At 67.9% G+C, this 21,800-nt stretch overlaps 1 protein-coding gene across 3 annotated transcripts; it reads right to left on the bottom strand.

Annotated features, from left to right (window-relative positions):
* Positions 1–196: 196 nt before the first annotated feature.
* ABCA2 (ATP binding cassette subfamily A member 2) lies at positions 197–20,791 on the bottom strand. 3 transcript variants are annotated; one of them, XM_057547983.1, is made up of 48 exons: positions 20,600–20,791; positions 16,857–16,950; positions 15,693–15,804; positions 15,449–15,612; positions 15,027–15,154; positions 14,786–14,896; positions 14,246–14,431; positions 13,503–13,873; positions 13,118–13,277; positions 12,135–12,263; positions 11,878–12,045; positions 11,710–11,806; positions 11,389–11,562; positions 11,212–11,314; positions 11,020–11,134; positions 10,347–10,537; positions 10,097–10,247; positions 9,816–10,020; positions 9,538–9,702; positions 9,268–9,448; positions 8,957–9,169; positions 8,673–8,869; positions 8,405–8,587; positions 8,065–8,249; positions 7,507–7,627; positions 6,994–7,230; positions 6,709–6,915; positions 6,354–6,456; positions 5,933–6,252; positions 5,647–5,860; positions 5,451–5,556; positions 5,241–5,352; positions 5,103–5,163; positions 4,847–5,021; positions 4,597–4,712; positions 4,365–4,512; positions 4,020–4,143; positions 3,763–3,895; positions 3,505–3,622; positions 3,211–3,389; positions 2,998–3,139; positions 2,794–2,928; positions 2,264–2,367; positions 2,087–2,179; positions 1,884–1,986; positions 1,645–1,782; positions 1,364–1,570; positions 197–943 (listed from the first exon to the last, which is right to left on the bottom strand). In XM_057547983.1, the coding sequence occupies exons 1-48, from the start codon at positions 20,663–20,665 to the stop codon at positions 908–910; spliced, it is 7,281 nt and encodes a 2,426-aa protein (XP_057403966.1). In that variant the 5' UTR covers positions 20,666–20,791; the 3' UTR covers positions 197–907. The 3 variants fall into 3 exon arrangements, 2 of the variants coding, with proteins under 2 accessions (XP_057403966.1, XP_057403965.1); XM_057547982.1 differs by having other exon boundaries at positions 14,246–14,464; XR_009008574.1 differs by lacking the exons at positions 197–943; positions 1,364–1,570; positions 1,645–1,782 and having other exon boundaries at positions 1,941–1,986; positions 2,744–2,928; positions 14,246–14,464.
* Between the last annotated feature and the right edge of the window lie 1,009 nt (positions 20,792–21,800).

The raw sequence follows: 21,800 nt of genomic DNA on the forward strand, positions 1-21,800 counted from the left end.
CCTCGACCTCATCTCTGTGTTGGAAACTCTTCTCTCCTGAGCCCCGGCCTGCAGGGCGAGGAGCCCACCCCTCCTCCAGGCTGACCCAGTCACCCTCCCCCACCCTGAGCCCGGCCTACAGGGCAGGGGCTGTACCTTGGCATCCAGTGGGCCCACCTTCACCCCACACCCCACCCTACGCACGCAAGCTGGCGTGAACGTTTTTGTTTATTTATTGAAAACAAACACCTGTGCGCTCCATACGGGTCTGGCTCCCGGGTGGGCAGGCAGGGGGCCAAGCTGGGTGGGAGAGCAACGACAGCCGGAGGGGGTGGGGAGGGGGTCCGGCCCCTCACCTGGCCGGTGGGGCCAGCTTCTCCATTCCTGCTACCCGGCCCGCTGCCCCGTGGCAGCCCCCTCCCCGGCCCACGACAACGGTTCCCTGTGGGAAACCAGGGTGACGAGGCTCATCCTAAAGCAAAATGAACAGGCGCCTTGGGTGGCACCTAACCCCGCCCCCCAGTCCCAGGCTGGCAGCAGCCACCATCCAAACTGGGTGTAAGAGAACAGCCCTTTCAGGAGGGCAGGGGTCGCCAGGAGAAGTCGGGCGGTACCTGGCAGCCCGGGTCACCCCGTGGCCCTGGGGGTGGTGGGCAGAGCTGGGCAGGGGCGAGGGGCTGGCCAGACCCCAAGGCTTTAAGGCAGAGCAGGGTGAGGGTGTGCGCAGCCCGGGGCCGGGCCAGCCTTTGGCACAATGAGGGGAGGGTGGCGCAATGGCCGAGGAGGGCGGGGCTGGAGGAGCCTGAAGCCCTTGGTCCTGGACCTCCCACTCCAGGGCCGGGCAGGCGGGCACTGGGGGCACAGGGTGGGACCTCAGCCACCGCCCGACTTCCGTTCCCACAGCGTGACCTTGACCCAGCTCCGGCGGTCAGCAGAGCGTGTCCGTGTTGAAGGAGAGCTGGGCCTGGGGGACGGGGACAGGCCTGGCTCGGGCGTCTGGCCCCACACCTGCCCCAGGCCGGCCCGCACGCAGGCTCTCCCACCTCTGTCTGCCCTGAGCTTCCTCTCAGTGGTCAGCTCCCCGTGTGGCCTGTCTCTGCCAGGCCGGTGGCTGCTGTCCCCAGGCTCTGCTCCCCCCACCTCCGCTCTGCCTGTCTCTGAAATGCCCTCCGTTTCCAAGCTGTTCTGGGGTCTGTGTGGGTCTGTCTCCTCTGCCTGTGCCCAGGCCTCCTGCGTCCGCTATAGTCCTGAGCATCAGGCGGGTCCCTCTGTTCCCGTGAGCTCAGGACAGCAGGGGTCCCGGGGCCACCCCCCGGCCCCACCCGCATCCAGAGCCTGGGCTCTCTGGCCGGCTTGGCTGCCCTGACGCTAGGACCCCGCTCACCCTCTCCTCCTCGAAGCTGATGAGGCCCTCGTCCTCCGTGTCCAGGTCCTCGGGCTCGTCGGCCACGAGCGCCCGCAGCTCAGTGGTGGGGGGCCGAGGCCGGAACAGGCTGAGCAGGCGGCCCAGCGGGGACTGCAGCGCCGAGGGCGGCTCCGTCTCCTGCTGTTCCAGGTTGTCGCTCTGCTTCTTGGCGAAGTTCACAAACACCTGGTGGGCAGGGACGAGAGGGTGGGTGGGGGCCAGCCCAGGTGGGCCCGGCGGCCCCGGCCCAGAGCACTCACGTTGTCCAGGGTGGTCTGGCTGACCGAGTAGTCCTCGAGGCCCAGCACGCCCACCACCTGCTCCATCTTGCTGAACACCTGCGCCAGCGAGATGTGCTCCGACTTGAGCTGGTACTGCACCTTCGTGTGGTGCCGCTCCTGGGGGGGCGCAGAGGTCAGAGGCTGCTCAGGCAGTGCCGCCCCGCCCCTCCCCTGCCCCTCGCCCCGGGGCCCCGCCCCCGCCCCTCGGCCCCGCCCACCTTGAGCACGGCTTCCGGGAAGTTCCTGTTGAAGAACCGCACCACGTCCTTCACATTCTGGCTGCTCTTGGTCCGCACCGTGATCATGTAGCCATCCCCGAACCTGTGGGACAGGCCCTTGGCCCCAGCCCGGCCGCCAGGGGAGCCCAGCCTCCGCCTGCCGCGGCCCACAGCCCACCGTCCCTGCCGCCCCCGCTGCTCACCGGTTCTTCAGGTGCTGGATGCTGCCCAGACAGCGCAGGCGCCCGTTCACCATGATGGCCAGCCGCGTGCACAGCGCCTCGCACTCCTCCATGCTGAGGGCGAGACGCACAGGCTGGCACGGGAGGGGGGAGGGCCCGATGTGCGGGGGCGGGGGCGGGGGCGGGGGGGGGGCGGACCTGTGCGAAGTCAGCACCACCGAGCGCCCTGTCTTGATGAGGTCCAAAATGAGGTTCCAGAGGAAGCGCCGAGCCTTAGGGTCCATGCCTGTGGTAGGCTCGTCCTGGGGGTGGTGCCAGGCTCAGCTGCTGTACCCGTTCACCCCAGCCTGCCCCACCAGCTGCTTCCTGCCCGGCCCCTCAGGAAAACAAAAGGGGGGGCACCTGACCCCCATCCCACCCCCGGACGCCCCAGAAAGACAAAGGCAGGGCACTTGACCCCCATCCCACCCCCGGGCTCACCAGGAAGATGTAGGCGGGGCCCTGACCCCCATCCCACCCCCGGACGCCCCAGAAAGACAAAGGCAGGGCACTTGACCCCCATCCCACCCCCGGGCTCACCAGGAAGATGTAGGCGGGGCCCTGACCCCCATCCCACCCCCGGACGCCCCAGAAAGACAAAGGCAGGGCACTTGACCCCCATCCCACCCCCGGGCTCACCAGGAAGATGAAGGCGGGGGCCCTGACCTCCATCCCACCCCCGGGCTCACCAGGAAGATGAAGGCAGGGTACCCGATGAGGGCGATGGCTGTCGACAGCTTCCGCTTGTTGCCTCCGCTGTAGGTGCCGGCGGGCTTGTCAGCGTACTTGGTCAGCTCCAGCTTCTCCAGGGCCCACCTCACCACCTGGGAGGGAGAGCGATGTCAGGGGCCCACGCTACACACCAGCCCCCTCCCCCGCCGGGCGACCCTCACCCGGGCCTCATCCTTCCAGGGGATGCCGCGGAGCCGCGTGTACAGCTGCAGGTGCTCCCGGGCCGTGAGCTCATCGAACAGGGCGTCAAACTGTGGGCAGTAGCCCAGGCTCTGCTGCACCTGGAGCAGCTCCTTGAGCACGCTGGGGACACAGCGCCGTCAGCACCGGTCACTGCCGTCGCCCCGCCCACCCAGACACCCGCCCGCCCACACCTGTGCCCGTTGACAAAGGCCTCGCCCCCCGTCGTGCTCTCGTCGCCCGTCAGCATCTTGAAGGTGCTGGTCTTGCCCGCGCCATTGACGCCCAGGAGGCCAAAGCACTCGCCAGGACGCACGCCCAGGCACAGGCGGTCCACGGCCAGGACGCGTCCAATCTTCCGCGACTTGTACACCTGGCAGAGGTGAGGGGGCGGCCCACTCAGCGGGGCAGGCGGGCCGGCCACCAGGCCGGACTCCACCTGGGCCCCACCCTACCCCGAGCCCCGCCCCCACCCGCCCAGGGCCCACCTTGGTCAGGTTCTCGATTTTGACCATGTCGTTGTCAGCGTCCCCCCGCAGCACCCGCTGCCGCTCGCTGGCCACGTCCACGTCGTCCTCCACGGGCTTTGTCGACACGGGCATGCGCCTGGGAGGACAGGGAGGGCAGTGCCCGGCCGGGACCCCCACCATCACCCAGTGCTGCCCCGCCACCGCGGCCACGGCGGGAAAGAGGGTAGCACCCAGCCCGGTCCCCCACCGTGCATTGTCCCACGCACCCCCACTCACTGCGGCTGCCGCAGGAAGTTGTACTGGCACATGATGGTGAGGAGGAAGCCCACGAAGCCCTCGACCGTCATAGCCACCAGGCCCCTGGTGACAATGTCCCACTCGAACGGGGACTTCATCTTGTCAAACTGGCCTGTGGGGCAGCTGGTTCAGGGCTGGGCCTGGGGCCTCAGGAGCCCCCGTTCGCCCCCAGGCCTGGAAGCCCCCTCAGCCTCCCCGCCCAGGGGCGCATGCTGTCACCCCCTGGCCGGCCTCACCGATCTTGGCGTAGTACTCGTTGATGTACTCGTTGTAGGCCATCTCCATGAGTCCGTGGCCCAGGTTGTAGTTGGGGAAGATGAGGAAGCAGCTTTTCAGGTAACTGTTGACAGCCTTCAGGTCCTGGAGGGTCATGGGGGTCAGGGCACAGCCTCAGCCCTGCCACCCCGCCATCCCGTCACCCCGCCGCCCCGCCATCCCCTCACCCCAGCACCCCGCCATCCCATCACCCCGCCGCCCCGCCATCCCATCACCCCGCCGCCCCGCCATCCCATCACCCCGCCGCCCCGCCATCTCATCACCCCGCCGCCCCGCCATCCCCTCACCCCGCCGCCCCGCCCCACCTTGTCACGCTCAAAGAGCTGCAGTAGGAAGGTGGCCACGGTGGCCGTGATGCCGATGAAGAGGTTGATGACGATGAGAAACACATAGGCCGAGCTGGGCACCTCGAACCAAAAGGAGGCCGGGTACATGATGGGGGTGATGGACCACCTGCGGGTGGCAGGCGGGCGGAGGTCACGGGGCGGCCCGAGCCTGCCCTGCGCCCACTCCCCCCGCCCGCCCACTCCCCCTTACCCGTAGAGCAGGAAGAGGGAGAGCACGGCGGGGAAGTTGGTGGGTGACGTGTAGGCCGGCAAGTCGAACACAAATAGGATGATGACACAGCAGGTGGCCGGGACCAGGTAGTTGAGCTACCAGAGCAGGGGTGGCAAGTGAGGGGCCAGGGAGGGGGTGAGGCCCCGGGGCAGGGGTGGGGGGCTCGGGGGCAGAACCGGGGGCCCAGCAGGGGACGGGGGGACGGGACAGCCAGGGGTCTGGGGCACACCATGTCCCAAACGTAGTTAGCCAGCCAGTAGATGACAGGGTTGCAGCCGCTGACAAACTGCAGGTGCTTGGCCTTGGTGGACTTCTCGGCCACCAGAAAGACCACGAAGCTGGCCGGCACGAAGGACATGGCCACGATGATGAAGATGGCGATGACCACATCCGTACCCTGCAGCCTGGGGGCGAGGCGGCCCTCAGCCCTGCCCAGCACGCAGTCCCGCAGCGGCGCCCCCGCCCCCGCCCACCCCCGCACCTACAGGTAATCCAGGGAGAGGCTAGCACTCGTCTTGTTCATGGGGTGGTTGGTGACGGTGATGCCTGTGGCACAGAGGAGGGCAGCCTCAGGAGCCTGCTCTGCACCCAGCCCAGCCCGCCCCCCGCCCCGGCTCACCCACCATAGGCCGCAGGGCTGCCCTTGCTCTTGGGCAGGTTGGCACGCAGGATGGCATTGTTGAGGCTGTTGAGGTAGGTGGGCATGCTGTGGTAGCCCTTGTTGTTGTAAAAAACCTGCGGGGAGTACAGAGAGACCCCGAGAGCCACGTCGGCCCCTGCAGACCTCGGGCGAGGGCCGGAAGGGGCGGGGCCCGGGGCCGAGCGGCGCTCACCTGGGCTGCCCGCCGCACCGCGATCCTCCGCACCATGGCCGGGGCCCGGGCGCCAAACGAGGCTGGGATGGACTTCTGGACGTTGCCGAAGGTGATGGCCCCGTACCTGGGCGGCAAGCCGAGGGCCGGTGAGCCAGGCGGGAGACGGGTGTCTGCTCCTCGCCCACGGCCGGCGCGCCCCTCCCGCCTGGCTCACCGGTGCAGCCGGAAGCGGTCGGAGGTGAAGAGCAGGTACTCAGAGACATTGTGGCCGGTGATGTCGGTCAGGATGTCACCCGTGACCACCCGCATCTGGGGCGGGTGCCCGCCCACACTGCCGGGGCAGGAGAAGCCGGTGCCCTGCCCAGAGCAGGTGCAGCGGACGGGCTCCCGCACCAGGCGTGGCAGGGAGGGTGCCGACGTCCAGTTCTCTGTGGGCGCAGCGGGCAGAGTCAGCCCAGCCCGTGCTGCCCCGAGCCCCAGGTGTCCCCACCAGCCAGTACCTGGCGAGGAGGTGGGCGGCAGGGAGGTGTTCCAGGCCTGCGGCGGGTCCTCGTCCAGGGACACGGGGGAGTCAGACGGGGCAGGCGAGGGTGGGGGCGGCACGAAGTTGGACAGCGGCAGCCCCTGCGTGAAGGACTCTAGGCACATGCTGTCGAAGAACCGCGTGGCCAGCAGGCGCGACTCACCGCTGCTCAGGTTCAGCGTGGGCCCCAGCGAGCCGTTAGCCGGAGACTTGAGCACACACGTGGCGCCCACGCCTGACGGCAGCCGGAAAGTGCTCACCAGCTGCTGGGGGCCGGCGTCGGGGGACAGCCGCAATCTGGGAAAGCACAGAGCCAGTCTGGGTTCGGGGATGGGACCACCCCTCCCAGCTCTCGCACCGGCCCCCGCCCCACAGGGCGGCCCGTCCCACGGCCTCACCGGTACTCCTGGCGCTCCTCGTTGGCGTAGGGGATGAAGTTGCCGCGGGGCTGGGTGTAGTTGTGGTACTGGGAGGGGGACAGGACCAGCGGGGGCAGGTCGCCTGGCGGGGTGCACGGGGAAGCCTGAGCAGGTTCCTATGGCCTGCCAGCATCCCCCAGGCCCGGGTCCCCTCTTCCCAGTACCCACAGGGCCCAAGCTTGGGGCCTGGACCCCAAGGAGGCAGGAATCCCAGATGAGCCTAGGCGCATGCCCGCCAGCCTCAGGCGCAGCACCCAGGCCCAGAGCAAGTGTGGGTTCCCCACATGGCTCCCGAGCAGGGCGGACATCCTGATGCCTGGCCGGGCGGCCATACCGATCTCTGGGACGGAGAGTGCCACCGTCATAGCCACGCAGACAAAGAAGGCAGGGAGCAGGATCTGCGAGGACAGCGCCTTGGAGTTGCGTCGAGCACAGTGGAAGCGCTTCACCAGGAGTCCGTGGAACTGGCGCACCTTCAGCCACCAGCCCTCCAGCTTGCGGCTGCCCTGGCCGACCCGCAAGAGGGTCTCCGCCTCGGCCTCTGCACGGGAGGGGTTGCTGAGCAGGGGGCCCTCACCACCCTCCAGGGACCCTGCGGCCCCACCCGGACGCCTCCCACCTTGCAAGCTGACGTTGTCAGGGTCCTGCAAGTTGTCGCAGAGGGAGCGGTAGTCGCCGTAGACGTCGGTGTAGCCGGCCCCCTCGTCACCACGGGCAGAGCCCACCGAGGACGCAGACTGCAGCGACGTCTGGGACTGTGCCAGCTCTGCGCACCGGGCCAGGTTGCCAGCGTGACCCTCCCCCGACAACGAGTCCACGGCCGCAGGCAGCACGTCTTTCCTGGACTCTTTCACGTCTGCAGTGGCAGAGAAGCCAGGGAAGGGGATATGGGGCTCAAGGCTGCCTGCCACCTGCAGGCCTGTCCGGGACCCCAGCCTCCACACTCACCCACCCACCCATGGCCCCAGACCCAGTCTGACCCTGGGGAGATCTGGATCCTTATTCCCACCTAAGACCCTTGGCCCCCACAGACAGAGGAAGAGTGAGCAGCCCCAGGCCCAAGTTCGGACCCGGGGGAGTAGGGTGGTGGGGGCAGGGGCAGAGCTGGGTCAGTAGCTGTGGAGCCTCTCACCTGCCTCGCTGTTCTCCAGCGACTGGTCCTCCTCCGATACCTTAAGGAACACCTCCTCCAGTGTCGTGTCCATCAGCCCAAAGCTGCTCAGGTGCAGTGCATCCAGACTGCACTCCAGGTGCTGTGAAAGAGCTGGGTGAGGCCCACCTCAGGGTGGGAGGGGGGACCCCACAGGGAGGGTTGGGCCCACTTCCCCTTCAGCCACACCTCCTCCACTGGCCCCACCCCTGAGCCCAGCCCCGCCTCCTCCAGCAGTCCCACCTCCTCCACTGGCCCCACCCCTGAGCCCAGCCCCACCTCCTCCAGCAGTCCCACCTCCCCTTCAGCCCCGCCTCCTCCACTGGCCCCACCCCTGAGCCCAGCCCCGCCTCCTCCAGCAGTCCCACCTCACCCTGCAGCCCCACCTCTGCTGGCCCTGCCCCCGAGCCCTAACCCGGCTCCGCCTCCTCTACCAGCCCCACCTCCTCTGCTGAACACACCTCCTGGGCAGCTCCACCTCCTACGCTGACCTCTCCCCTGAGCCCCACCCCCTCCACCAGCCCAGCCCCACCCCCACACCTGAAAGAGGCGCTCAAAGGCTCCCTTCTTGGCGGCCTCGCTGGGCAGGATGTAAGAGAGCTCGGTGCTGGTGTCCGAGACCAGCAGGCAGGAGGCCACGTGTTTGCGGATGAACTGGGAAACCTGGGGCTCAGAGCAGCTGCTCAGCTGGGCCCGACCTGGGGGGCTGGCTGTGAGCCCTGGCTCTGGGAGGGTAGGGAGGGCTTCACTCAGGGGCTGGCGGAGAGTGCGAGCCAGGCCCAACCAGCACCCTGGGCCCACTGGGGCAATGGTGAGGGCCCAGCCCCTCAACCCCGTGGGTCTTGGGAAGGGGCCCGGGGCGGGCAGCCTCGGCACAGACCTTGGGGGCCTGCGGGCTCGGCAGGCCGCTTGACCAGCGTGAGGCGGTAGCCCTCCCCGTACGCGCCCTTGAGAAAGAGCGGAGAGCCACAGCACCGGAGCTTCCCGTGGGAGACGATGGCAATGCGGTCCCCAAGCAGGTCGGCCTCGTCCATGTGGTGGGTGGAGAGGAGGATGGTGCGGCCTGCGGGAGGTCAAGACGGGGGTCGGGGGCGCGGCCGGGCAGGGCTGGGCAGGGGCTGCTCACAGCCACCCCGCGCCCCGCGCACCTGGCTTGTACTTCAGGATGAGGTCCCAGATGGCGCGGCGTGCGTAGGGGTCCACGCCGGCCGTGGGCTCATCCAGGATGATGGCGCGGGAGCCGCCCACGAAGGCGATGGCCACGGACAGCTTGCGTTTCATGCCGCCGGACAGCGTCTGCACCAGCGAGTGCCGCTTGTTGGAGAGCTCCAGGTCCTCGATCATCCTGAGGGCAGGACGGGAGGGTGGGGCCAGCCCTCGGGGAGCCGGTGCCTCTGCCTGCAGCCTCACCTCCCACCCGAGCCCCACCCACTTGTCCATCTCCTTGCGGATCTCCTCCTGGGCCATGCTCTTGAGCCTCGAGTAGAACCAGAGGTGCTCCTCCACCGTAAGCCGGTCGAAGAGCACGTTGTGCTGGGGGCACATGCCCAGGTTCTTGCGGATCTCGTCCATCTCCGTGCGGATGTCGTGCCCATAGATGGTGGCCGAACCCGATGTCGGCGGGAACAGGCCGGTGAGGATAGACCTGGGCGGGGAGGCGGGGTCACGGCCCCCACCTCCTGCAGGGAGCCCTCCCTGCCGCCCGCTCCGCCAGGAGCTCCGGGCCGACCCCCACACGCTCACATGGTAGTGGTCTTGCCGGCCCCGTTGTGGCCCAGGAAGGACACCACCTGGTTCTCGTAGAGGTTCAGGCTCAGCCTGTTCAAGGCCGGCTTCCTGTCGCTCTTGTAGACCTTGGTGAGCTTGTCCACGCGGAGCACCAGTGGCAGGTGGGTGGGCTCCTCTTCCATGCCCCGCATCTCCTCTGCACCAGGGCCGAGGGTCAGCGCCAGGGGTGCCTCCGGCCCCTGAACCTCAGCCACTGCCCCTGTCCCTGCCTTGGTGCCCGCTCACCCAAGCGCCGGCTCTCCATGGCGCAGGCCTGGTCCTCCTCCATGACGCTGAGGCGGGGGGCGCGCGCCCACGGCCAGCTCCACTCCCACGCTTCCGTCCGCCCGCTGCCCAGCCAGTAGGACTTCTGCAGTGGGAAGTACCAGGGCCGGGGCAGCCCGTACATGCCTACGGGGTAGAGGGGAGGCTGACCCAGGGTCTGGGGTCACTGTCTGCCCCAGGCCACGGGTCCACCTGGACACAGCCTCCTCCCCTCCCCCACCCCACCAAAGGGCTGGTACCTGGATGCACGGCCTCGATGTACCACGTGAGCACACCGTAGACGACCGCGTCTACCATCAGCATGGTGACAGCCAGGAGCAGGTTGAAGTCGTCCCCTTCCACGGGCGACTGGCTGAACGTGTGCCACTGGATGCCCACGCCCGCCACCTCGTACAGGGCGAAGTACTTGGAGCCCAGGCCAAAGGCTGTCGTGGACATCAGGGACTGAGGAGACGGCGGTGTCAGTGGGGGAGAGGAGGCTGGACACCCCCAAGCCTGGCCCACCCCCCGTGACCCTCACCGCGATGCACTTCTCGAAGGCGGTGATCTTGTCGTGGGCCACCTCCTCACGGATCGCCACGTACATGTAGGGCACGTAGCTCAGGAAGTAGATGATGCCGCCGCAGGCCGAGGCCAGCTTGGCCTTGGAGTACAGCACGGACACCAGGAAGCTGGGGGCACGCAGGGCCACGGGCTGTCAGCCACGCCTGAACCGCGAAGCCACGCTCGAGGCCCGCCCTCCAGCCCGCTGCCAGCCACACAGCGCTCACCAGAACATGATGGTGGCCACGGCGTAGACGGCCAGGAAGAGCCAGATGATGACCACGTGGCTGTGTGTGAGGACCTGGCCGTACTTGAGGATGGCGGTCAGTGCCGTCACCGAGATGGAGAGCTGCACGAAGCCCGTGATGAACCAGGCCACCCAGTGTACGGCGTTGTTCAGGCCCATGGTCTTCATCACCTGTGGGCAGGTGGGCGGGCACGAGGCCTTGGGACAGGGGCACCAGGAAGGAACACCCTGCCCCTGCCTTGCCAGCCCAGGTCCGGGGAGGGAGGGCTGCCCACAGCTACCCCCCTCACCTGTAGTCCTCCCCCTTCTCTAACCTCTATCTTTATCGCCCCCATTCCCCACCTCCATCCCTTCCCTCTTCTCCCCTCCCCCATCTCCCCCTCCATCCCTCCCCTCTTCTCCCTTCCATCTCCCCCCTCCATCCCTTCCCCCTCCTCCCCCTCCTCCATCTCTCCTTGCTTGCATCCCTCCCCCCATCTCTCCCCTCCATCCCTCCCCTCTTCTCCCCTCCCCATCTCCCCCTCCTTCCCTCCCCTCCTCTCCCCTCCCCCATCTCCCCCCTCCATCCCTCCCCTCTTCTCCCCTCCCCCATCTCCCCCCCCATCCCTCCCCTCTTCTCCCTCTCCCTCATCTCTTCTGCTCCAGCCCCCCACCTCCTTCAGCCGATGCTCCTTCTCCGCCACAATGTGCTGAATGGTCATGGCCACAGAGTAGACCCAGGAGATCACCATGCAGAGCGGCATCATGTGCTCGATGACAAACAGAAAGCTGGGGGTGGGGAGGGGAGGGGCGTGAGGGTGGGGCTCCGCGCCGGCCCCGGGCACCCAGCACTCGTCCACACTCACTCGTCCCGTGTGTAGCAGGGGTAGGGGAACATCTGCACGTAGTTGCCCGGCTCCACCACGTCGTGGCCCACGAAGGTGTCGATGATGGCGCGCTCCATCATGTCTGCGGTGGGGGGCAGCGGTGGTCAGCGGAGGAGGCCGCGCCCCGCCCCCCGTGGCCCCAGGGCCGGCCCTCACCCTGGATCCAGACGAAGCCATACAGGAAGTAGAAGCGGCCGCCGGTGTTGGGCCCCGGCCGCCAGTAGGCCCGGCGGATCTCATTGGTTTTCTCGGTGAAGCTGGAGTTCTGGCGGATCTTGTAGTGCACGTGGGGCGGCAGGGAGCCGTCCTTGCGGGTCTGGAAGATCACGCCTGGGACGGGACAAGGGGCGGGGCTGAGGAGGGGGACGGGTGAGGGGCGGGCCGAGGACCCGCGTCAAGGGGTGTGGGGCAGGGAGGGACTAGGGGAGGGAGAGGCGGAGGAGCAGGGGCCGGGACCTGCCCAGGGGACTGGCTCACTGGCGAACACGGTGACGTTGTCCTGGTAAGCCTGGTTGAGGGTGTAGTTGACAATGCTCTCCTCGTCGGGAAAACCCTTGAAGATGTCCACACTCACCTGCGGGGAGGTGGGGGGGTGTCCTCAGAGCCAACCCCAGGCACCAGCGGACCCGGGGCTCGCCCACCCACCTTGGACATGAACTGGATCCAGCCACAGGCCGCGTTGTCGATGATGTCCAGCTGCCGCAGGAGGACCGAGCCATTGGGCAGGGAGAAGTTGTCCTGGCGCAGGGCAGGCGGCAGCTCCTCTGGTGACAGGCTCAGTGCCTCCGGGTGCAGCCGCAGCTCTGCCACATACTGGGGGGTGAGGGAGGCCAGCTCAGAGGGTGGCCTGAGGACAGAGCGGGCTCCGTGCCACCCCCACCCCAGCCCAGCACCCCCAGCACCTGCTGCAGCCAGCGCAGGTGTTGCTGCAGCCGGCCCTGCTCCAGGTAGCTGCGGATCTCAGCTGAGATGTTGAGCCAGACCTGGGCGTAGTGAGTCACGTTGCCTACAAGGGCGAAGGTCTCGTTGGCCTGCAGAGAGTGAGGGCAGAGCAGGGGGCTCATAAAAGGACCCCGGCCAGCAAGGGGGTTCTCACTCCTTGCCTCCCCCCATGGCTGGGGGCCAGCCACTGGCCAGTCCCCACCAACCACTAATCTTGGTCTGGCCAGATTCTACCTGGAAGCTCCAAGCCCTCCCCCTCCAGGCCTCTCTTCAGCACCTCCCCTGAAAGCCCCTCTGCCCAGCTACCAGGGAAGCACGGCCTCCGGTTCCCCCCACACACACCTTCCCTGCTCCTTTGGGGGACCCCCTCCACGCATCTCTTGGGCAGCCCTGACACTTGGTCCTCATCTTCCCCCGTGGTCATCCTAGGGACCCCCCTCCACAGCCTCTCCCCTTCCTGGGCCGTTTCCAGCCCTGGTTTCTACTTCTTCCAGACAGGACTTCTACCCTGGGATGGCCACAGACATCGTGCCCTCAGCTGGCCCCAAACCACCCAGCTGCGCCGCCCAGATCTCACCCACTGGCTGCTGCTCTGGACGGGTTCTGCACGCGGCCCCTCCTCTGTCCTCACCAGCACTGCCCGGCCCCGGCCGTGTCCAGCCAGGCCCGGACCCTGAACCACACCAGCCATCCAGTGCCTCCCCAAGGCAGCCTCCAAAACGTCCCTGCACCTTGAACCTGCCTACAGGTCCCCTCACCCACAGAGCCAAGCCGGAGCTGGAGAGCCAGGGCTGCACCCCTCCCATGCCAATTCTACAAACCACACCACCTGCCCCCGTCTGCTCAGGGGTCCCCGGCCTGCAGAACCCTCTGCCCAACTCCTCCAGTTCCTGTTCCAGACGACACATGCAGGCCAAGCACAGCACACAGTGGACGCACGCACCTTGAGGATGACGCGATCTGCCTCGGAGCCCGCCGGCGCGTACAGGATCTTGGGGTTGCTGGTCATGAGGTGCACGAGGAGGCCCAGGTTCCGCTGCTCCTTGCTCGTGAAGCCCAGGGAGCTCATGTTGCCCCTCCGCAGCGCCTCGGGCTCGATGGTGCTGGGGCGGCAGCGGGCGAGACCTCAGGGTGGCTGGGGTGTTGGCGGGGAGGGGCTTGGGGAGGGGCGTGGGGCGGGGCTTCAGGGCAGATGCGAGTGTCAATTGATGGAGGTGGAGTGGTGGGCAGTGGACCGAGCCCAGGGAGAGGGCGTCAGAAGCAGGCCTGGGGTCGGGCCCTGCCCCCACCTGTCTTCCTCACCCCCCCTTCTCCTGTCACCCACCTACCGGTTGTTGCCACACAGGATGGGCTGCAGGCCCGCCCAGAGCTGCACAAAGGCTGAGCACTGGCCCTGCAGCACGTCCGAGGAGGAGGCCGGGGCTGCAGCGGACGGGGCGCCCTCCTCGTACGTGGTGTTGGAGCCCAGGCCTGCCCCAGCCCCGGTGCCGTTGGCCGCCCCGCCAGGGCCGCTGGCTGGGGGCCCAGGAGGCCGGCCCGTGCAGGCACCCTGAGGCAGCAGCAGGGCCAGGGCCGAGAGGAGGTCCACATCCTGCAGAACCTTTTGGGCGTCCAACAGGTCTTCCAGCAGCGCCTGCAGCCGCCGGGGAGGGGCTGGCTGCGGCTGGGGGGCGGAGCCGTTGGGGGCATCCAGGCCCAGCTGAGGGGAAACAGGGCAAGTGAGGAAACGCAGACCCAGGGAAGGGAACAGCATCTGGGGGCTGATCTGCAGATGGGTGACTGAGGTCAGGGTAGACTAGGAGGACACCCTCAGGGGACACGAGCTAGGAGGAGGGGAGCAGCCTGGGGGTCAGGGGAGCACTGGTCAGGGGCCAGGAGACAGACTGGGGCGAAGGCCTGGAGCAGGGCAGGGGGCACAAGGCACAGCATTCGTAGGGCCACAGGACACCCAACCGCAGGCACACCCAAGCACAGCCTCAGGCCCAGGAGTGCCCTGTGACGCCAAGGAGCCCTGGCACCTCCTCCAGCCCAGGCAGCAGATCTGTGGGCCGGCTGGCAGGCAGGGCCTCACCTGCTGGGCGATCTTGGCCACATCCAGTTGGTTCCGGAGCTCAGCGGCCAGCCCAGAAAAGCGCTGGGCACGCACTGTAGCCTGACCTCTGCAGATGGCGTCCCGGTAGCCCTGCAGCGCTGTCTCCTGACCCTGGGGCACCGTGAGGATCCGGCCCAACTCCCTGGAGCCTGGCGTGCACGTGAGCTGCTCCAGGAGGGCAGGGGTCAAGAGCAGCTCCTGGGGCAGGGTGCAGGGGAACAGCTGAGAAGGAGCCCCAACCAAGAGGAAACCAAGGGCCTGGCCCAAGATGGGGACCTTGCCCCACCCACTGTGCCAGGTCTGAGACCACCCAGGTTCTGCAACAACAGGCTGGGGGGGAGGGGGGGCGGGTGGGTAGGGATGGAAACGTATCACCATCCTGCCCCCTCCCCGTGCCAACCACAAACTCCTGGGGACTCTCCCTCACACACAAGCGGGCCCCTATCTTACCCACCCAAGCAGAGACACCCACCCAGAAGCAGGCAACATGTCTCCCATCCCACTAAAAGCCCCCCTCACCTCCATCCGGAATAGGGGATTGCTGTCCCGGCGGCTCCAGGGCTCCTGATCCCTGGGGATGCCTGACCCCGCATCCAGGGCAGGTGAAGAGCCAAAAAGCAAGCGATACACCTAGAGCGTGCGGGGGTCATGGCTCAGGCTGGGGGCTCAGGCTGGGGGCCCTGCATTCCCCACCGGAAACCAGGAGAGGGCAGAGTGGAGCGACCAGGGCTGGGAGCTTCCCCAGGAGCAGACCCCTCACCTCGGGCAGGTCCACCTGGGCGGCCAGGAGAGCCTGGGCTGTGCCATCAGGCAGCGACAGGTTCTGCGTCAGGAAGCGCCAGAGCTCCCGCGGGTCCCTGACCACCGAGTCCAGAGAGAAGGAGGACACTGGACAGGTAGAAGGATGGGGCTGAAGGCCAGCCCTGCCCGGGGCCGAGGTGCCCCAGACAGCCTCAGAGCTGAGCTCCCGGCATCACAGCTCGGGCACAGTGGCGGGCGGCTCGCCAGGCCCCAAGCACGTGCACCCTGAGAACTCAGAGCCAGGGTGTAGGCAGCAGGGCCCGAGGCACACGCAGGCCCAGGGCAGGAAGTGAACGAGCTGGGCTTCAAACCCAGCTGACACTAGAGCTCGGGGCTCGGCCGCCCCCAGCACACGCACTGCTCCACCCACCCAGGGCGCACCTGCAGGCCGGTCCAGGTGGCTCTCCCAGGTGTCCAGGCCGGATCTGAGGGCCTCCAGGTGCTGGCGCAACGCCTCGAGCTCCGAGCCCAGGCTGGGCCTCGCGGGGTCAAACAGGTTGCCCTCCTCCACCACGCGGTTGAGACGCTCCAGCAGCTGCGTGACCCTGCACCACCACCACTGGACGTCATCCGCAGGTCACCAGGCCTGGGACGGGGGACAGCTGGGGTCCGAGGGGGCACTCACGTGGAGTTGGCGTACTGAAGGAAGCCGAACTCGTCCCGCTGGCCATCCGGGCACAGCGACTGCATGACGGGCAGGATGCCGGCGGAGGTGAGGGGTGCTGCTGTGTAGAAGGCTGGGGGGGCCGGGCAGGTGAGAGAGCCCAGGGCGGGGCGGGGGGGAGGGGGAGAGAGGGAGGAATCAAGAAGGGGGAGAGAGACAGAGGCCGAGAAAAGAGATTTAGAGAAAGTCAGAAAGGAAAAGCAGCTTCAGGCAGCAGACAAGAAACAGAGAGCCAAGAGTTCTAGTGCAAATGACCCAGCAGGTCAGAGGTCAAAGGGCATCTCACCGTCCCTTCCCGACAACTCCCAGAGCGCCCCCACTTCCCTTAGCCAGTCAAGGCCAAAATGCTCTGACACCTTCCCCAAGAATTCGGATGCGGCACTGCCCACAGGGCCCAGGGGAGCACGGGGGCCCCTACTGGGCAGCGACCTCTGACCTCTCTGGCCAGCTGGTTAGCAGAGTGAATGCAGGAGCCCGCAGGGTCTGAGTGGAGAGTGGCCAGGCGCCCCGGCCCAGCAAGGCGGGGCCAGGCAACCCCACAGACAGAGGGTTGACCCCGAGGAGCTTGACCTGGGAGCCACTGTGGTCCCGGTGCCTCCACCCTTGACCTCCCCCCACCCCCACCCACCAAGCGCCGGCTGCTCCTGACAGCGGGCAGGGGGCCCTGCAGGACCCAGCTGGCCAGGAGGGGCTGTTAATGCAAGCGAGCGGGTGGGGAGGGCTCAAGCCGCACCAGGAGGCCCCGCAGGGCTCCCGTGGCTGCTGCCCGGGCCGGCCGGGAGGCGGCGGCCGCGCACTTACAGACTGCATGCAGGCCCGGGAGGAGGACACAGACCATGCGGGGGAGGGGCGGAACAGAACAGAGGAGAACAGTGAGAACCGGGCGCCTCGGCCACTCACAGACGCGTGGCCAGCCACGTCCTCCCACCCGGCCAGGAGGCATCGCCAGGGCCCGCGCCGGGGGACGGGCACTCAGACTGCACCGGGACGAGCTGCGGGAGCCGGCTGACGCACGTGTGGTCACGTGCACACGGGACATGCGTGTGTGCTGCAGTGAGGGCCTGCCCTCCCCGCCCACCCGGCTGTGCCCCGGGCCCCCCGCCCCGCCCCCCCAAGGACCCTCACCTTCCTTCACAGAGATGGTTGGCTTCTTCTGCCGAAGCCCCAGCAAGATGAAGAAGAGGACCAGAGGGATGAAAATCTCGAAGGCCAAGACCCACTGGAAAGGGCAGGCGGAGTGAGGCCACCTGCCCAGAGCTGGACAGGACAAAGCCAAACCCTCCTCTCCCTACCAGACAGACACCACCCTCCCCACAGGGCCAGCCCCGCCCAGCCCGGACCCTCCATGCTCCCCCAGGGGCCACAGAAGGTCAAGCCAGGCCCCCCAGGGCCACAGAGATCACAGCCCCTTCTTTCCAGGACCTCTTTGAAGAGTGAGAGGGTCAGTGTCATCCGGCTCAAGCAAATGAGGTCTCCCACCCCCAGCCTAGATTCTGCTTGTCACACTGAAGGCCAGCAGAGACAAATCAGCCAGCTTGTGGTCCACTCTGACCCACGTGTCTGCCCAGCTCATCTTCTCCCCCATCTGCAGCGCCGCCTGGGCAAGATCTCGGAAGCAGTCTTTGGACTGGCCTGCAGCCCCCACACTCCCCCAGGGTCAGCCCTCCTTCCCGCCACTGTGGTGCTATCACAGCCCCACGCAAGGGCCTGGGGCGTGAGGCCTGGCGGCGGGGGAGGCCTGGCTGTAGCCCAGGACCCTGAGCCTCCCGGAGGACCTGGCCAGGGGTCTGACAGCCCCCAGTCCCTGAGACACAGGTCCCTCCTTCTGCCCTGGCCCCTCTCCCTCACCCCAGGTGGCTCAGGCGGGCGCGGCGGCCCTGCCTGCCGGGCGCATCAGCTCAGGGTTCGCAGGGCAGCTCTTGCCGCTCCAGGCTGGGTACCAAGGTGAGCCCTGCCGGGATCTGCTCGGAGTGGGAAAGAAGTACCAGGGGCCCAGGGGCCCAGACTTCTCTCTGTCTCACCTGGAAGATGGAAGGACTTCGCCATTCTCACCTCCACCTCTCCTGGCTCGGGCAGGGAGGAGTGCAAGGGGGAGGAGGACCTCGGGCCGGCTGCTCTTTGGGGGACCACCCCCCCCCCACCCAACCCTTCCCAGAGGCACCAGGGTTGCTTCACCCTCACCCCCCACCCCAAACAGACTTCAGAGCCCCCAGTCTGTGGCGCTCCCTCTGGCCCAGGGCCCGAGCCCCAGTGCCCCGGGGTGGGGGCAGCTGCTGCCCTGTTTACTGGGCTTTGACAATAGAGCTCTGTGGTCTGGAACACCCCGCTGTGTGTCTGCGCCCCACGCCCGCGCCAGCCCGCGCCAGCCTCCACCCCCACCCGGAGTCAGGATCCAGCCCAGGGCCAGCCAAGGAGGCACTGTGGACTGGGACGGGCGCCTGCCACACGCACAAAGCGCGAGGGTGGCTGTGTGCAAGCGGCACGCGGGAGGCCAGGGTCATGGCCGCGGGGCCGGCCCCAGCTGCACCCGCCCGGCCACCGGCCACCCGGCACCTCCACCAGTAACTGCAGCAACGGGCCTCGCTGCCTCCTCGTTGTTATAGCAACGGCCGCTCATGCGCTGCTGGGAGGAGGGAGGCCTGCTGGGCGGGCGGGAGGCCAGAAGGGCGTCTGGTTACGGCAGGCGGTACAGGTTCAGCCCCACCTGGGCGCCCCACCTAGCGGCCTGCAAGGTGGTCAAACCCCTGTTCCTGGAGACCAGCCTGCTACCCCATGCTGTCCTACTCTGGGCCCCCTCCTCCTGCGTCAAGGGGAGAATAGGTGAGGCCTGAGAATGAAGGTGCTGCCCCCCACTCCAGGGACTTGGTGACAGTGACCTGGTCCCCCCACCAGGAGTAGCCTATGGCCCCAGGGTAGAACGATGTCCAGCTAAGAGGGCACAGGCCACACTGACAGATGGAGAAACCGAGGCACAGAGCTTGGGAAGAGGGAGCAAGCAGGGCACAGAGATCCTTGGTTCCTACTCTCCAGACCAAGCTTTCCACAGAATACACCCCCCCCCAAGCAAGGCACACAGCACACAGGGTAAAACCTCTACCAGCCAAGCCCAGGGGTCCAAGTGTGAAGCCCAAGACCCTCCCAGAAAAGTGGAGGACTGTGCCCGACATCTAGCCAGCCCCAGCCCATGGCGTGGGCCCAGCAAGGCCTCAGCCACCCTGGAGGAGGAATTTCTGGTTTGCTGTGGCCACAAACCGAGAACCTCCAGATGCCTAACCATGCCCTGGGAGTGCTGCGGGGCAGGGGCAAGGAAGGTTCTGGGGGAGGTCCAACCTGGCATGCGGGGGCTACTCCTACTCCTGTAGGTCAATGGGCACCTCCCACCTGCTTGCCAGGTACCCAATGAGCCACTGCTCCCTTCCCTGAGCCTTGGGGTCCCCAATGGATGCTGGGGCCATCATTGGAGCCTCTGCTCCCAGCCCCTGGGGGTCCTTCCTGCCAAGAACTCTGGGGCTGATACTAATGCATGCCCATGTCCCAATTCCCCTTCATCCCCGGATCCCCGCCCTGCTGTCCCCAGTGACCCAAAACCTGAGGTGAAGGAAGCTGCGCCAGAGGCTGCCCGAGGCTGCAGGCCTGATCCATGGAACCCAGTGCCAGCCAGCCCCAGGCGCCCTGGGCAGGGAGTGTACACAACCCTGGCTCCCTGCCAGGGCCAGGTGCCCAGGGGAATCCTGCCAGGCCATGGTGATGATGGCCACCCTGCCCATCTGCAGGCCTGGGTTTCCCACTGTGCACTTTGAAACCCCTCTCGAGGAGGGACCCAGGCAGGAGCTGGTCAGCCCAAGGGGTCCCGGGGCCAGGGGGGACAGGAGCCTCCCAGATCCCAGACGGGCAAGAGGATGCCTCGGCCCCAGGCTCCATCTCCAGACCCTGACCTGCTCTGGGCCCCATCCTGGAAAATCCCCAGGGCCCAGCCAGGAACCCGAGCTGCCCAGGCCTCTCTGGTGTGTGGCTGCTGCCAGTTGGGCAGGCCAGCAGGAGACGCCCCTGTCCTTCCCAGGGCCAGAGCAGTGACGGTCAGCATGATGACATCCATACCACCCCGGCGCCGCTCCTCACCAGGGCTTCTGCCCGACAGCTGCTGTGCCCTGCAACCTCAGGCACAGGGCAGAGAGCTGGCGTGGTCACAGCTCCAAACAGCAGGACCCAGTCCCCAGAGGAGGTTGGGTGGGGGAGATCAGAGAGTGGATCAGCTTCAGGGAGGATGGCCCCAAAGGACAAAAGGATGCAGGGACTCGGGCTGGCTGAGGCTAGCACAGCAAGGACACTGCCGGTGGTGAGAAAGCAGGAGCAAGGGCTAGTGGGTGTGGGCGGGGGAGGGGGGAGGAGAGGTGCCTGCCCAAGGACAGAGGGCTGCTGCACGGAGGGGAGGGACAGGGTCCCTGCAGGGGCGCCAGGGGGCTGGGCCCAGAGACCACAGAGCCTCTGAGCTGGATCCATACCCCCAGCCAGCCCTCTGCCCCGGGAAGCAGGGCCTCTCAAGACCCCAGGGTCCCAGGGCCACCTCCCACCCCCGAAGCTGGCCCCGGAGAGCGCGTTGTGGAGGGCGCCCGCCCCGTGACTCAGCCGAGCACCACGAATGTCAGCGGACGCGGGCGGCGGGCCGGGCACTGCCGAGTCCCCTCCCCGGAGACCGGAGCGCGGGCAGGGGCGGGGGCGGGTGAGGGGTCTCCGGCCCTCCGCCCCGCCTGCCTGGGGTCTGCGCTTGCCCGGCCGGGCCGCCGCACGTGCTCGCGGGGAGCGCGCTGCTGGCCCCGGTGAGCGCAGCCTCCCGCTCCCGCAGGCCCGCGGCGCGCGGGGTCGCTCACCGGGCTCCGGCGCTTCAGCGTCACGTTCTTCCAGAGCAGCAGCTGCAGCTGGTGCAGGAAGCCCATGGCGGGGCCGCGCTCCGGCCGCCTCCGCGCCGCGGCCCGCTCCTCTGCGCGCCCCGCCGCCCGCCACCCACCGCGCCGCTCGGCATCGCCCGCGCGGGGCGGCGTCTCGGGCGTCCGGGACCGGCTCGGCGCTGGCTCCGCCCCGGCGGCCGCGGCGACAGCCGCTCGCGCCCGCCCCCCGCCCGCGCCGCCCCCGCTTAAAGGGGCCGCCCGGTGCCCGCCGCTCGGGCCCCCCGCCCGCCCCCGTCCGGGCCGTTCCTGGAGCTCTGACCCGTCAAGAGTGGCTTTCTGGTCGCCCCCCATCTCTCTAGGCGTTGAAGTGACGCGCCCAAGAGCCCACATCTAAACCGAGACCCCCGACTCACTCCCTTCCAGGGCGCTCTTCTCCCAGGGGCGCCAGGCCTGCGCGCAGCGCCCCACCCCCTTGAAATCCTCCTCCCACAGAGGCACCCCAAGGTCATCACTGGCCCTGGCCGAGGGCGCCCTGAGGGGATGCTGGGAGCGGTCGTCCCCCGCCAGGTCCCCACCTCCGCCTTGCCCTCCCCGCAGAAGGGCTGATGGCAGGAATTTCATCTGGACCTAAAAGACAGGTCCCAGTGCCCAGGGCACTTGGGGCCTGGAGGGAGGCAGCCGCCCACACTTGGGGAGGGGAGCTCAGCCTTGCATGCAGATCCTACCAATGCACAGGGCGGGCCCTGCTCTCACCGCTTCAAGATTCAGCTTTCCTGCCCCACTGGGTGCAGCCCCGACCTGCACCCCTTACGAGAGGGTGGGGCTGGTGAGAGGGGCTGCAGGTGGGCTGCCCTACCCCTGTTAGAGTTTCCTGCGTTCCTTGTGAATGAGCCGCTTGGTGACCAGGTGGCAGGACTGGCCTGGCTGGGCTCGGCCGGGGCTGCAGCTCCCTGGGCCCAGCGAGGAAGGGAAGGGACCCAGAGAGAGAACTGCTCCCTGCAGGCGGGGTAGGCCGGAGCTCGGGGAGACTGAGGCTGCTCCCTCTGTGAGTGGCTCATTTTTCTCCCTATACGAGAGGGTGAGTCTGACCTCTGCACAGGGAGTCTGGGGTCCAGTGAATTCCGCAGAGGTGGTTTGGTGCCTGCCAGAGCCAAGCGGCTGGACAGACGGAGGCCGGGTCTGA

Source organism: Balaenoptera acutorostrata, chromosome 6 (assembly GCF_949987535.1).
Source record: "Balaenoptera acutorostrata chromosome 6, mBalAcu1.1, whole genome shotgun sequence".
NCBI lineage: Eukaryota > Metazoa > Chordata > Mammalia > Artiodactyla > Balaenopteridae > Balaenoptera > Balaenoptera acutorostrata.